Below are 16,866 nucleotides of genomic sequence, written 5' to 3'. Positions count from 1 at the left end.
GGGAAAACAAAATTTGTCTTTTTCTGTCACATAATTTGAAATCTAGTACTTCAATTTGACTATTTTCATCTTGCTGGTGATACAAAGCTGTAATTATTCATATTTCCTTTAGATCCATGTTGCAACATTCAAAACAGTGTACAGTGGAAGCAGAAAGAAAAAAAAATGTCCACTCTTCTTGTGTGAGTGCTTGCGGTGGGTTTACCATTACTTTATGGGGTAATGGATGCTAATCCTCTCTTATCTGCTTTAACCTCAAGGCAATGACACTCTCTACAGCGGCAGCCTTTGTCGAGAGAGAATTGGAGCGTGTGTGTTTGTGTCTGTGTGTGTACGAAAGAAAAGATGTCTCCACTAGCATTGAGAAACTTTCTCTTTTTTTCTGTTTCGTGGAAGCTTCAGGGCGCGGTCTTATGATTATCTGCCACGTCCCCCTGTGATTCATCAGAAGTAAAAACTCAATAAAACATTCCAGCCCTCTGACTCTGCGCTATCTGATCCAGACTCATTTCATCAGGAGGGTAAAAGGAAAAAAAGCCATTTGATACTGAATTTCTCCGCAGGTCATTATATCAAAGAGGCACGTTAATCATTTTTTTGTGCTCCTGAGCAGCTGTGTCTGTTGTTTGTCTCCACAAATGCAGTTTTCACTAACCGAGGGCAGCATCTTTGCCTTTTGCCAAAAGCATCTTTTGTTTTCATTTTCGAAACACTTTGGGTATTCGTTAAAGTTCACAGCACAAATCAAAGGCAGCTGATGGTCTTTGTCAGCTTTTGTTCATTTACAAGGACATTGTTTTTTCTTCTTTCCCTACACTTTAACTTTCTCTAGTCTCTAAATCGAGATACACAGAAGCAATCTAACAAATCTCTTTCTTGACAAACATTTATTGACAGTGACTGCAAATAAGTGATGCACAAGATATCCACCAATGAATAAATACATGTTAAAAACATTATAAATATTTTCCTGCAGCTATACATCTGCAGCATATAAGTTACAATGAAGGGCGGAAAATAATTAGGCCTAAAAGCTGTTGAATTCATTGTGCCCACTCACTCTTCCTCCACTCAGGCAGTTTTAAATTGGTCTGCTTTGTGCCTGCCTCTTTAGCCAAAGTAGTGAATGGGAGATAAAACTGAATTAGACTATACTTTGAAGATCGTGAATAGAGAATGGTGAAGCTGAGAGTGAAGCACAGATAAAGGCAGCAAGAAAAAGATGAATGGATAGAAGACAGAGGAAGAGGGTTAATTGAAAGAGAAAGAAGGGAGAAGGGTCAAATCTCAGGGGCTGTGGGGTGGCCTCTCTCCAGCTCTCTCCTACTTTGTTTTTACATGTGAGTGTAAATGTGCGATGGTCTGTGTGTGTTTCTGTCTGAGGGGAGGTGGTGTTGTAGACCTAATGAGGATAAAGCTAATTAGAGACTGCCTTGCTCAACTCCACAGCGGCAATCTCGCTGGACCCACAGCAGCTCTTACCTCTTCTACTGCAGCTGCCAGCGAGGGAAAACATACTACAGAGGCTTTTTTCGTTTCAACTTTTTTTCATTCTTGCTTTAAAGGAGACTTTACAAGCAGAAGGAAAAACTCTTTGCTATGTGATGGCAGGCAGGTCAGCAAAAGGAGTACAGTGAGCAAAGATAAAAAAAAGACTGCTGCTGACTTGGTGACTTTGACATTGTGTTTAATCCCTTTAGTTTTTGCCATCTTTATTTCTCAAAGCTTTGGGCTGACCATTCCTTTCACTTTCAGAGCAGGCAGTAGCATATCCTGATTTCTCCACACCCGATGGTGCTTAATAATCACATGATATGCAGGCCTACATGCTATGGCCCAATTCCAGCATCTGCCCCCGTCCTATGGCTCGCACATTGTGTAATAAGTCGGAGCAGGAGACTGACTTAACCATAGTGTTGTGATAACACTTATTCCTCAAATATCCGTCCAGTAAGTGACTCAGAGGGTGCAATCTCTGTCTTAGTGTGGTGGTTTGAAGCCTAAAACTGGATTCATGTAATCACAGCCAATGGGAGAAAACTTCAGATACCATATTGTATTGTATCGTATTTCCCATTATTCAGACTTTGGGGTGTTTGCACACTTTACAAGATGGAATAAGTTGGTCAGTATAAACTGACTAACATTATAGTTAGCTGTATCAGTCAGTTGCTCATTGAAGTGGTTAAATTTTTTTTAAATCCTTTGTATTCTGTGTTTTATTCTGTTTAAGTGAGCTAATAATGTATATTAGAATTTATATTTTTGAGAGAGTTGTTTGTCTTTGTTTCAGCAATACAACCAGTAGTTTGAATAGCTGCTTTATTTACTGCTTTGTTCATTTACTCATAATTAGTCTAAACTGTACATGTTGAAATACTAAAGCTCTCAGAGATTTATTCAATCAAGTCAGATAATTACATCATTTGACTAGCAGTACTCATAGTTTAGAATAAACATCCTTATATTACATAAATTGTTTTGCATGGTAAGTAGAACAAAAAGCACTCCAAAAAAATAGGTTGCATTAATTTGACAAAATATTTTTTGTTCCTGGAAAATATTTCAAAGACGTCAAAAACATGTCAAAACTGCAAATAAGAATTTTTTAACTGACTAAACATTTCATGCTAAGAAAATAAAAACATTTAACAAGTTTGTAGATAAATAGGAATCAGGTCAAAGGTATGAGGTACAAATAAAAACTGAGTGTCTGAGAAAAGAGTTTCTGGAAGGTAAATGTGCAAACATCTTTTAGTAAAATTCAAAAAACCTTGGGGTTTTGTTGTGTACAGTATTTAATATCATTAAGAGAAAACGGCTTTGCGCTTGAACTTACTTGAAAAGAGCTCAGAGAAAGGGAAAAGGTGTCCAATGCTGTGATGAATCAACATGAGAAATTCTTGTATGACAATTATAATTTCTTACTCATTCAAGCTAAGAAAAAAAATATTATTACTATTATTATTAATAATAATAATAACAGCCAATTCATTGTTAGCAGACATTTTAAAAGCCATCAATAGTTAGCTGCGTATCTGCAAAGTTGGCTTTAACCTTAACTGGTATGCTTGGGTTTTGGAGCAACAAAATGCCTTTTTCATTCAATGTTTTATTAATTTCAGCAAAACAATGCACACATTGATTCTTCAGGGACTAAAATAGCAAAGTTCCACGATGCAAATGCTAAATAAGCATGGCAGCAAGCCAAACCTGTAATGCAATGACACGCTCAGAATTCAGCTGTGGCAAAACTGTACCAAAGATGTTTAGCAGCTGACAACATATTTCACTCAAGGAACAGTATGTTGTTGTGAATGGCAAAGTATAAAGATGCAACACACATACTTTTTCCTTTTCAGTGCCAAATGACAGCAAGTTTCAAGTTTGTGAGATAAAGGTTAGAGTCATCAACATGATGGCAGAGAATTTTTGGTAACGTGTCTAGCCCATATATTAACTTAACAAGCTACCTTTTATTCCAACCATGTAAGCTATTTTCAGCATTTCATTATTTGCATTTGTACCATTTCTTACCTCCTGAGACCCAAGCTTTTGTTCGGTGTGCATTTTTTTCAATGCAATGACCTCGAATGAGGACACAGGGTATCAGGAGGTTAAATAAATTAAGCCTTTGAAGGATTTTCTCAATTACTTTTTTTTGTTTTTTCAGTAAAATCACATTAAGCAGCATGCCAACATTTTGGAATTGTACAAAACATTTAGTTTTATTCAGAATACTGTTTTGTGCAATTTTAATAAACAACCAACAATAATGCTGTAGAAGGAAACATAATGAAGAGGCATCTAAAAGTGGATCACAAACCCAGAAGATTTCAGTTCATCAGTGGTGGAGTGATGTCATCGGTCATTATGGATAATGATTTTGTCCCATCATTAGCTTACTAACGATTTTGTACCCTCACCCACCCAAACCATGCTAACACTGCCGGGCTAAGTAGTGCTGTTGGGGGCTGTAATTGGTCTTTTGGCTAATTGAGCACTATAGCTAAAAGCTTCCTTCAGACTTCGTGTCATTCGTGACGTGTATATATGAGCTTTACTGTCTGGTGCAGCAATCGTCAGTGTATGTATCAGCTGTTTTGTCCCAGTTATTGTTTCTACACTGCAGTTGTGATTCTTCTGTCCGCAGATCTATCTTTGTCGTCCCAGAGGCTTATCTCTCTGTTCACCTAAATGAGATTTTTAAGGTCATTAACTGATCCAGGCTAATATACTAATGCACCAGGGGTGTTCCAGATTTGATAAACGATTGGAAAGAGATAATGAGGCTTATATAGACGTCTGGTATTAGCACAGTGAGAAAAAGAAGAGAAAGAAAGAAAACATGTTTATCACTGGCAAGCTGCATGATTGGCCAATAGTTTATGGTTGGGGTGTGTTGCTTTATAAAAACCAAGCTATATTAGAGTGTGTGTGTGTGTGTGTGTGTTGATGTTATTGGCCTGTCTGGCAGCACTCTCAGTCCTCAGACAGGCTGGTCTTTGTGCCGTGTCTGATGTCATAATTTGTCTGACGTACTCTTGCCAACAGGAACCTTTGGTCAGGAAATCACATGGTCGTGTTTGTGTGTGTGTGAGTGCACACACTCATGCTTGTGTATTCGCATCACATGCACTCATCCAGACGGCGCTTTCTTGATTGAAGGTTGTCTTTGGGAGCAGGTCGGTGAGAGAGTGCTGTTGGGAGTGAATTAATAATGCATGAGGGTTTGGGATTGCGTGTGTCCGTCCGGACTTCTGCAGTTGTCACACTGGTCACGGTGTAAACGATGCGGCTGCAGCCAGCTCGGACACTCTGACGACAGAGAGAGAGAGAGAGAGAGAGAGAGAGAGAGAGAATGTAGTAACAATCAGAAGAGCTGGATTTTAGTCAGAAGTAGAAGCACTTGGAGAGCGCAATATTCCACCAAGTCCGTAGGGTCATTAAAAGATTGTAGGATCCTTATCATGAAAGACGAACGGACGAAGAGCAGACACTACCAAAAACAAAACCTCCTTGGCAGAGGTAATTCATTTTAGATGAGTAGAATAGAAGATCATTTTTGCATCAGTGGGAGATTATGGGAGTGAACATGCAGAAAACCTCAAGTAAAAAGCAATGTGTCTTTCCATCCTTTCTGAAGGTATATTATCAGTGACAGTGCTGAAATCACCTGCACAGACTTTTTTGATTAAAATGAATAAGAGAAACCCACTCTGTATTTGTGCATCTATCTACGCCTCTCCTCCCCATCCCACTACCACCACCTCCTTTCTACCACTGGAGTTCTTGTCTCTCCCTCATTTTGGTGATACTTAAGCTGGACTTTTAATGTGCTGTGTTTGTAACACAAAAGATTAATATCAGCCTGCAAAAGTTATGAATTGTCGCCTGTAAAGAAATATGTTGTCTATGTTTATATCTCCATATTTAACAAAACTACATCAAACTTTGATGTTAAGATCTTACAAAATTGCACTTTAAAACAAAAAGGGGGTTATTATTATTATATTATTGTTGTTGTTATTATTATTATTTAAAGCTATAAATACATTTTTGCTGAAAAGAGCTTCTTGTCAAATCAACATTAACTAAAATAAGTGTTAATTGTCTCGTATAGATGTCTGCACTCAGCCTTCAGGACATTTGCAGTGACAGCATTTAAACTGTCCCATGCAGACCTTTAAACTATTGCGTACAGCTACAAGATCGTAGAGAGTGATGTGTTTCAATAATGTGACATTTAAAGAGTGCCAATACAGTTTAAGTGTTTTTAATGTTTTGTAGAACTGTGGGAGACTGCAAACTCTGTGTGAAAATGTGCATTTGTTACTATGGGCAGCTCTCTGCCATTCACACATTCATGTAGTTTGGTTGTAAAAATCCTCTGGTTAAACTACAAATTGTTTTTCTTTATTTAGCATTTTTGATGTAAGTGACACACATTTAGAATTATTATCAGTCAGCATTTGAATCAGGTGATTGTGGAAAGAGCTGTGGAAAGATCATAAATAAATAATATTTAAGTACTAACATTAAGCTTTTTATATTTCTTATTCTCATCCCTTTCAGTCTTTTTATTTTATTTTCATCAAGTGTTTGTATAAGAAACAGGGCTGCTATAAATGTTAAAAAGTGGTGATCATATCTAGAGCAGGCTGGTGTCAAAATGTTTCGACATATAACATATGGTGTGTTGTGGGCTTTAAAAATAATTATTGGAATTGACTGCATCTGTCTCGGACTAAGTATGTGCGCTAAAACAAGATATGGCTCAAGTCACAGTATATGGTATTACCATATAAGGAGTTTTTTCCATATACAGGCAACCTAGAGAGGAAGAAACAGACAGAAAGGAGACAAGCTGATAAGACAAGGCAACAAGACGATGAAGCGTTTGGGAGAATGCATGAAAGACAGACGCGAGTACTCCTTAGGCATATTAACGTGTCAGCGGAGGACGGGAAGACAGGTGAAGGCGGGACAGAGTCAACTCGAGTAAAGTCTGGTTGTCACACACTTCACCCTGAGGAGCGCTGCTTTGGATCAGACAGGCCCACCATTAACCTCAACTGACACTGTTTAGACAGAGGAGGAAAAAAAAGAGCTGACAAAAATTGCAGAAAAAAAATCCACAACTTTACCAACATAGGCAATAATTGGCAAAGACTGCAGGATCATTCAAGATTACATCTTCAGACAAGAACACTGGAACTGATAACTGGGAACACCGTTGAGGGCTATGGAGCTTTCTGATTGCAGTAAAATAAAGATCTAATCTTAATATTAGTTGTTTGATCCATCCATTTTCTTTACCCACTTTTCCATGCATGGGTCACAGGGGAGCTAGTGTCTGTCTCCAGTGGTCATTGTCCGAAAAATGGGGTACACCCTGAACAAGTCACCTGTCCATTACAGGGCCATACAGAGACAAATAAGACAAACAACCATTCATACTCTCAGTCACACCTGATGGAAATTTAGAGTTACCACTAATATAGAAAATAATATATTTGGAACATATCAGAAAATTAAATATCTGAAAGGCTGAATGCCATTGACTGCACTGATATAAAAACACTCTGAAACTGAAAATTAAAGCACAGACCCAAAACAGCATTTATAAAAAATAATGTCAGTGAACATACGGTACCATAAAAACACAGCCATCTCTTCTTGTGGCTTGACAAATCAACAAATGAAATTCCTTTTAGAATTCATTCACGTTAATAGTCTGCCTTGTTTTCAACAGAGTTAAAAATTTTAAAAAACAGCTGTTGTGGTTGTATAAAATACATTACTGTGGTTTTATTTGTACTTGTATGAAAAGATCAATATTGTTTGTTTGTTTGTGAAACCATTTAAATCTGACCTATGATAAAACATCTCCTAAACTCAAAGGATGAACCGATCATGTGTTGTCACATAACAGACAACTTAGCAAAGAACCAATTTTCAGTCGGACCTTTTGGCTCTTTGTCACTAGAAGGCTCTCAGAAAAAGCAGAATTTGTTCCCAGTTCTACAGCTGAATCTATAAAAGCTACTAAAGATAGCACAGTTTGACAGAAAAATAGTGTTTTAGCTCCAACGAGGTGATTTCCAAAGAGCTATTAGCTGAAAACTTGGCATACAGTCGATGATCAACTGAGAGATGATACGTCTCTCCAGTCCTGTGTCAGGTCGTTGCTGTTTTCTTTTTGTTTTTGTTCTGTTTTTTAAAAGACATAACTTTCAGATTCTGTTCAGCTGCTGAAGAAACTTTGTTTATTTTTTTTAGACCTGACAACTCTTTTCTTTTTTCGTTCTCCACTTTACATTTTTATGCACAAACTGGGCAATATGCTGTTACGGTCAGCTATAAGGAGTGAAAATGAGAAAAAAGCAACCAAAGTCCATAGGAAAACTTTGAAAGACCTTCAGAAAGCCTGAAGAACTACTGATTGAGACTACTGTGAATAATTACAAAAAGGTCTGACTCCTTGGAAGCAAAATTTAAAAAAAAAAAAATAGATGCATTTTAAAAGTTTTGCACTGTTATGAAACAGAAAAGATTTGATTCTAAAATGGCCAGCCATTATTACAAAACAATCCAAAAAAGACCTTTGATTTTTTTTTCTCATTTTTCTATTTCACCTCAAAGACATTCCTTTTCTGCTTGATATTTTTTCTCATTTTGTTCAAATTGCACTTATGGTCTGCATGCAGTTGTTTTGCAACTTGTTCCCAGTGCAGATTGTCAAACGGTATGAGTGTAGAAAACCTGTTGAATTTTACAATTCAGAATGCACTTGAAAAGTAAGTCCAGGAGTTCTGTGTAATAATGAGCCGTGTACGGTATGGCCACAGCTGATCAGACAGACAAACCCTTTCTGGAGATGACATACTTGAGTTCAGTCAGCCAGGGGGAATGTACTCTGAAAATCAAAAGACATTAACCAATTAGCTCTGATCAATAATCACAGCCACACAGGGATGAGCCAGGCTCAGAGTGCTGTTAATGTGTGCCTCTAGGCCAGGAGGCAGGCTGCGAATACTATTCCTTTCAGCTCCCAGCCAATGAAAATGTTGGAAATACTGTTGACATGCTGCAGCTCTCCAATGCACTGTCTCCGCCGCTGTAGCCAGGCAGAACGGCCTGCAAGAGGAAATCCAAGGTGTACAGAGAGAGAGAGAGAGAGAGAGTGTGAGGAATGAAAGAAGAATTGGAGGCTGTATGTGTTAGGCTGTGAAAGCAGGTGTTATAGTGGGTCGCAGTGAGCAGCAGGTAATCTCACTGAGATAAGCAGGAGTATGACAGCCAGCCTTTAATTCCTCATGAGAGGTGGCACTGTGGCGTTATCACAGAGCTGCTCCCAAATCCTTTTTGGAAATAGATTTATAGAAAGCAGTAATGGTAAAGAGTGGACAGAGGATGCATTTTGATGAGGTTGGCAAAGAGGAGAAAGCAGCAGCACTGGTGTTCCGCACATTTTATCCATGAACATACACAGATCACACCACTCCACTGCTCTGTAGTTAGGATGAGGAGCATAGGGAGCTCAGGGTGTCAGAGCGATTGAAGTGAAAGGAAGGGAATAACAAGAGAGGGGGGAGTAAAGAAAAGAGGAGGAGACATCTAAGATATTACACCTATCTTAGGGGGTGTTTGAAGGAGCAGGCATTATGAGAGTGTAAATTACACTCTGTCCTCTTCCCCTCAGGCTGCCGGCTGCTGGATGAATATAATCACCCACAGCAGCAAGCGCCCAGACACACACACACACACACACACACACCCCACACATACGCACACTCTTCTCTGTCTATAGACACTAGCATAATATTTGATCACGATAATGTCTGAATGTTTGCTACTGGCACAGAAGTCTCCAATCATGTATCGATCCAGCGTCAGTTCTCCAGCCTGTTTCTTCCTGAAATGATTTCAAATATTGACACATAACTCATTTGGTTCATTTTGGAGGCAATTGATGGTCATTCATGCAGTTTTTGTAAAACATCCAGCATCAAGTCAGTTGGCCTCAAAGGTGGGATAACAAGATTTCTGATATAATTCTTCTTTGGAAATAAATCAATAAAGCATAGCGAGTATTTTTTTCTGTTTTCTTTTTCTTCCTGTTTGATTTCACATCTTACATAACTGCAAAGAGATATACTTCATCTTTTGGATGTTCTAAAATTTAAAATCTTTTTTTGAATCTTTAAGATATTTTCTCATAGTATTTGTGATCCGGTCAAACAATAAATCAATATAATAAATGTATAATAAATATTTTAAAAACATAATTTAGTAATAATTATCCAATAACTTACTTTGGTCTTGACCCCACTCTGGTCAAATTTAAATTCTATTTCTGTGTCATATATTTCTGTAGTAAAGCAAGAAAACGTTTTCTGTGTTGTAGGCCAGAAAAGTGTGTGTGTGTGTGTTTGTGTGTCAAGGGTGTAAACTTATTTGATTCTTTACAACAGTAGGGCTGGCAGGCCCAGATGTAAGGCATCTAAGGTCAGCTCACTCTAAATAGAAGTGCAACAACTTGAGTCAAGCCTCATTACTTCTTTACATTAGACTGCAGTTAATTTTAAAAAAAAAAGTATTCTAATCCACCACTTTTCTCCCTTTATCTTCCCACTCTTCCTCCTTCCTGACTTCTTCCACTTTGTCCTGCACTTCCACTTCATCAGGGCCGCTGTTCTAGGGAGAACTGCAAGTACCTGCATCCTCCTCCTCACCTAAAGACGCAGCTGGAGATCAACGGCAGGAACAACCTCATTCAGCAGAAAAACATGGCAATGCTGGCACAGCAAATGCAGCTCGCCAACGCCATGATCCCTGGCACACAGTTACAACCGGTGGTGAGTAGTTCAAGAGTACAAGGCACTTCCAGATTATGAGGTTTTAATATTCACACAATAAATGTCTAGAGTTGTTGATTTGAGGACAATTCAGTTCTTCCTTTTTTTTTTTTAATTTGATACATGTTTAAGCATTTTGAAGTTGCACTTTAGAAAAAGTGGATGGAACCATCAACAAAACAACAATAAAAAAAACTTTGCAAAACACATTTTCACAGTCATGTAAAGTTTTTGCTATTTTCCAAATCCAGCTGGTGATAACAGCTGTTGCAAATATTTTTTTTTTACTTTTCTACATTTTGCTTGCATGACTAATTCGGTTATTTCAATTCTAGAAAGTAAACTAGTTCACCTTGATAAAAGAATAATCACTATGTACCCAATTTAAACAAAACTGCACAACTTTTTCCATTTTCTACCATTTTTGGTCAAAAGAAAATTTTGTTTGTGTCCTCATCGCACAGTTTTTTTTTATTGTTAGTGATCATGACTCTGTTTGGTAAAGCCATTTGAGTTATATTCTACAATATTGCCTCCTGCCAACAATGTGCTGTCTTGTTTAATAGAGGGAAAACCTTTGAGTTTGATCCAGATCTGCTTGATAAATTGAAAAAAACATCAGTGTTATGACAAACTAGAGGCAGAGTCGCAGTTTTGATTAAAAAAGGCTCTTGATCTTAACAGATTTCAGTCAGGCCTCTTGACAACAGTAAGGAGACTAAGGCTACGTTCACACTGCAGCTCTTAACGCTCAATTCAGAATTATTGCTCAAATCTTTTATTTTTGTTTGTTTTGCATGGTCATTTTAAATGCAACCTCCATCAGACTGCAGTGGGAACAGTTTCCAGTTCACAAAATGGCCCACATGCACATAAGAAGATATGACATCACACTCCGCACGCTAAGTTCACAAATGTAAATATGGACGCTGCGATTGTTAGCATGCATGTATTGATTTTGATGTTGCTGTCCAATCTGGGCCCACTGTACATCCAATTGGTAAAAGATAAAAGAAGACGAAGAAGAAAAAGAACACAAATACTAACACTGACCTTATTTGGAGTTGTGGCTGCTACCTCTGTGCAGAGGCATGTGTGGATGAAGAGTCGGAGCCAAGAGTGGTGGGACTTTGATGTGAGGGACCTCAGTCCTTTCATCCGACCTAAAAGTCAGATGAAATGCGACATAAACGTTCACACTGCTTTTAAAAATATCAGCTAGATCCAGCTTAGTACTACATACGGAAAAGACCTGGGTGTAAAGACTGGATTCGTCACGTTCACATTGCCATGGAAAAATTCCAATATGTGTCACGTAGGGGGAAAAAAATCGGAATTGGGTTGCATTTGCCTGCAGTGTGAACATAGCCTAAATATATTTCACAGTTCATCCAAATGTACAGAGCTCAGCTTCTCAGACTTCAATCTGTGAGAGAAAATAAATCGAGCATTATTTGAGTTCAGTGAAAAAGGAAAGTTGGACAAATTTTTCCTCCTGGGATCAATAACTTCTAAATAAACTGCTGTTAAAGCACAAGCTTTAACACCCTGCTACAACAACCAAAACGTGGACAATGCTACAACCTTTTGTAATCATAGCTCTTTGTACTGTGAAGTGAACAAATAATATTTGTGTCTATGTGGATTTGACTGTTAGATGAGAACTCGAGAATTTTTACAAAGTATGAAAACCCAAGTATAAAAAAATTGCTACATTACGATGTGCATGTTTTTGATTTAACCGGAGACATGCATTTTTGGTACACGTGTCTTGTGTCATGTTAGTGTCAGTACTAATTATGGTAATGAATATAGTCTAAAATTGTTATATTGGTCTCCAGCCAGTGTTATGCTGACCTCGGTTTCTCCATTTAATCTACTCCTAAATCTGAACAAATTATTATTTAAACTGAAGGAACAAATTTTCCTGACCTCTGTTTTTATTTCTGCATCTGGCATTCACTGAGCTCCGTACAATATCATGGATACTTGAACAAACTAACTACAATTATTATTTTTTTTTCTCCTTTTATTCAAAGTCCAAACCAAAGACAATACCTCTCAAGGGTAGGAGCTAATTACAGTCAACATTAAAGAATCACATTATCGTGATGCGCTTGTAAGGGTGCCCAAAGATTGTTTCTAAGACTTCATCAAATTTCTGACACTTGGTGGTCAGTCCTGAAATCATTCTCCTGCCTTCTCCTCTGTCCTCTATTTTTAATTGAGAAAAACGATAAACAGAGAAACTGCATTTTCTGCTCTTACATCCCTGCTGAAAGTTATTGAAGAGTGAAATTTTAATTGCATAGTTAAAGTTAAAATCAGCAACACAGTAGCTAAAATCTAAAGTTAGCAACACAATAACTAAAAACTATAAGGAGCATAAAAGGACAAAAATAAAGCAAGAGTAAGTTGAATTCAATTTTAGAGAGCAGTATTTTTGAAGGAACTAATGTGAACTCAATATTTTCCATGGGGATCTTTTTTGTAAATAAAGTTAAATGATTTAGAAGTATAAAAGTCACAAATACTAAAAGTCTGAGCCAAACATTTTCATATTTGATTGGTTAAAAATGCTCAAAGTATGCAAAAGTAGTTTGATTGCAAAAAGCACATGGAAGAAACTATAAAACGGAAAAAAGTGTTCACGTCCGGATGCATTTATTCAAATGTGCACCTATCCAATGCTTGTCCGCTATATCTGAGAAACAGCTGAAAGGTTCAGTGAGAAGAACAATTCATCGCAGGATTTGAAAAAGCGAAAGATCTTTTTGGAGCTGCTGAGCCCATCCTTTCTGTTTGTGTCACAGGGAGAAAGTAAAGTAAAGAGAGCAGGGGGGAAACAGGCTGACAGAGAAGGACACAGCAGCAGAAGAAAGGGAGGCAGGAGGAGATAAAGGGGCAGAGTAAAGTGAAGGTGATAGGACGACAGCAGACCTTTAGACCTGGCCTACAAAGAAAAGTTAAAAAAAAGAGCATGTTGTATTTAAAGGGAACAAAAGATGTCTCTGGGTAGAAGCCTCTTTCAAAAATGAGACCTTCCTCCTCTATCCCTTCCTAGTGTATTTAGTTTCCTGCCTTCGTCTCTGCTTTCTGGATTAGTTTTTTTTCTGCTACTCTCCTACATCTGTCCCTCATCCCACATGTGTGTAAAAAGGAGTGCTTTCATTTCACGCATGGAACTGTACAGAGGAGTGAGGCAATAGGGGTCCAGTGCGTCTGGCTGTGAATGATGGTGTTCATATAACTTTTTATTAGAGTCATCAACGGCAGACACTTCACATTATACAGTTACAGTTCTGTATTACTTCATTTATTCATGTACAAAAAAAAAGAACTTCATAAATGGTAATTAGTGTAATATTTGGTTTAGACACTTTATGAAAATAAGAGCAATGAATCCATGAAGACTGCAGTGCTAATGCAAAATTAGACACATTTTGATGCTAGAAAAAAAAGAAGAATACATGCTTTTCATCTGCAAATCGCAAAATCTTCCAATCTGAGTTTGTCCTTACGCTTTATACTTTTAAATAAATAAATTCAGTCAGTTTTAGCCCCTTCTTGTTTAGTTTGTTGTTGTTTTTTTATTTATGTAACAATATTCTGTTTTAACTCAGGGCCATTACAGAATAAGCTTGTTACAACAGAATTGAGTTGTAAAATCAAAATTTGCACTAAACTGTATCACATTACTATGAATGTCAAAACAAATTACTGGCGGAAAATGTGTTGAGAGATCATTTGTTATCCAAATGGGAAATTAGATTTAAGACTCTAACAAAACTCACACTCTGTTTAACACTTTTGAATTTGTTGCCGTACTGTAGAAACAAATCAAGTAAACAGCGATTCCCAAAAAGGCCTGAAGCGAGGTCACAACTTTTTACAGCATGATATCACTGCATTGTTAAAATCATCTGACTGTGTGAGAGTTTTCAATGACATCATGTCTCTCCAATCTCAACCTTGAGCTACAAATTACTCAAATTGATATCTGAGCCACTAAATGTGCCTTTTTTGGAGCAATTTGAATAATTCTTCAGATGTTTCACTTTTAAAGAACGGGAGAGAAATTACAATGTTCAAAACCACATTTTTGAAAATACTTTACAAAACAGAGCAGTGAGGAGGTCTTCAGAGGAATGTAGCTGTCCCGTTCAGGCTGCTCTATTACTCACTTTGTCGTCTTGGCGGGGGCTCAAGAGACAACTCTCAGTCTGGGGCTGAGGTCGGGAACGTGCAAGGAAAACTTGCAGTCCGCTATGTCAGCTTATACACGCTTCAGCCTCCCTTTTGGAGATCTGCAGAAGAAGATGTAAGGTGGATGTTTTCCCCTGTTAAAGTCCAGTGCAGCACAAACAGGCAGTGAAATGTCTCCCACGTAGCACGGATGCACAGTTTGACATCTCTCATCATTACTGCTGTTGTTTGTGTGATCTCTTGTATATGAAGCGCATGATTGTGTCTGATGAAAGAGAGGAGGTGACACAGCATACTAACGAAAGCTCTCGTTTTACTATTAGTACAAGCAGAAGTCAAGCAACCATGAATAAAGATATATTGGTTTTCCACGTGTTAGGCTGCTAATGGTCTATTTTTGCCATCCGCTGTCTCTCCACAGCCACAGCTGGTTTCTTTTCTTTGCTGAAGAAAACTGCATGCAATATTTTTTCTCAATCAACTGTTATTTCAATCATTAAAAAAAATAGTTTGGTTTTCGAACAGTCAATATTTTACCTGTTTTAGATAGCTCTTTGAACATCTTCATTTTGAAGAAATAGCAATTATTTTTGAGAGGACAGGCAAGCTAATCTGCAGGTCTTAGCTAGTCTGAGCAGGGCTGAAACCAATGTGGATTTCTGCCATTTTAAAACAACTCCACTCTAACAAATTTTATATAAATTAACAAAACCACTTTTTTGCAAACCTTCAACAGTCAGCTTTGCATTGCAGCACTGCAGTTATCCACATAGGCGTCTCATTATTTACATTGAAGATGGTTAAGGTGTGAGGTCTAATATTAAAAATAATCTAAGTAAAACACATATTACAAAAAAAAAAATTGTGGAGTTGGCAGAGAAAAGTACAAGCCTTGCAGTATGATTGCAAAGACGAGCCCTTTTTTAGGCTGCCTTCACATAAAGTGAGCCAGCCACATCCTGTGATGAAGTGAGCTTTCATTAATTAAAGCCGGCATCGTGGGGCCATGTAACTCAGCAGCATTGACATGGAACACAGTGCATGAAATGTGTGTCGGACATCTCCTGTTCTTAATCCAGCAGGCAGCTGGTCGAGCTGTCTGTCATCACTACATGACACAACAAGACACAATGCTGGTTTGGCCTTTAATATATCAACAGTTACAGCTCTGTTACTACATTGCTTAGTGGATCAGAGGTGTAACGATAGCAGGCTGACTTCAATTCCCAAAGTCTTTTTTTCCGAAGTGACATTGTAATGGGAAGATGGCATCTCAGGCTCATCTTGAAAGGGTTTTGTTGGAAAGGACTTTTTTGATACAGAAACATAAGGCAGTACCAAACATCCAAAGTTACAGTTGTTTGTGAAAATTTTCCCAAAGTTTATAAAATAGCTTTCACGTGAACGGTTATCAATTTTCTTAACACTGGAGTTGCCCAAAGACAGCAGCAATCCACTTTCTCTTAGCTTCTTAATCCAGTCAAATTATTTCTTTAAACTGGTCATTTAGAAAGCTATCGCCAAATTTGTTCATAACCTTTCCACAGAATCCAACTACAAAAAAAAAAATACTAATTGTTTCTTTGTGTAAGTCATTATTGTGAGTTCATTTTGGGGGTTGAATTTTGACCAACTTTTAATGTGCTTGTGCTCTGCAGCCCATGTTTTCAGTCACACCCAGCCTTGCCACCAATGCCAATGCTGCTGCAGCAGCAGCCGCTGCGTTTAACCCCTACCTTGGCCCCGTGTCGCCTGGCCTGATGCCTGCTGACATCTTGCCCAGTGCACCTGTACTGGTCACCAGCAACCCCAGCGTTCCTGTACCTGCTGCTGCTGCTGCACAGAAACTCATGAGGACAGACAGACTGGAGGTGAGAAACACATTTGCACACATAGCTAATGACCACAAAAGAAAGAAAGAAATAAAGGATAAAAAAATATCATACTGTTGATCACACAGATCAACACTATGCATAAATATTTTGTCAGTTTAAATTAAGTCACATATTTACAAAAAAAAATGAATTACAAACTTCCAGTAAATGCTGCATCCCCTTCCTCCTCCAGATCCCTTTTCATAGCAGCACAGACAGACTGCTTTGAAATGAGGAGTGTGTCAATTTGAATATTAAAAGCATGGCTTAGGAAGTCCTGCCTCAACGGTTTCTGTTTGTAGATTTTAATTATGTGTTTGGTATACCGTTTCTGTCACAGCAACTACATATCATTAGCATAACTCAGTCATTACCAAGACATAAGCAAAGAGAGCATGACAGTAATGAGATTATTGCTCTACCAA

The 16,866-nt window shown here is 38.0% G+C and overlaps 1 protein-coding gene across 9 annotated transcripts in view; it reads left to right on the top strand.

Moving 5' to 3' along the window:
- The window catches only part of LOC108240931 (muscleblind-like protein 1), a 67,098-nt gene that overhangs the window by 34,149 nt on the left and 16,083 nt on the right, over positions 1–16,866 (top strand). For all 9 annotated transcript variants that reach the window (XM_017424729.3, XM_037974559.1, XM_017424734.3 and 6 more), the window contains exons 3-4: positions 10,191–10,361; positions 16,226–16,438. In XM_017424729.3, the coding sequence (XP_017280218.1) occupies positions 10,191–10,361; positions 16,226–16,438 (384 nt within the window). The remainder of the gene's footprint in view (positions 1–10,190; positions 10,362–16,225; positions 16,439–16,866) is intronic.

This window comes from Kryptolebias marmoratus, linkage group LG2, assembly GCF_001649575.2.
Source record: "Kryptolebias marmoratus isolate JLee-2015 linkage group LG2, ASM164957v2, whole genome shotgun sequence".
NCBI classification, from domain to species: Eukaryota; Metazoa; Chordata; class Actinopteri; order Cyprinodontiformes; family Rivulidae; genus Kryptolebias; species Kryptolebias marmoratus.
This window is presented reverse-complemented; position numbering and strand designations above follow the sequence as displayed.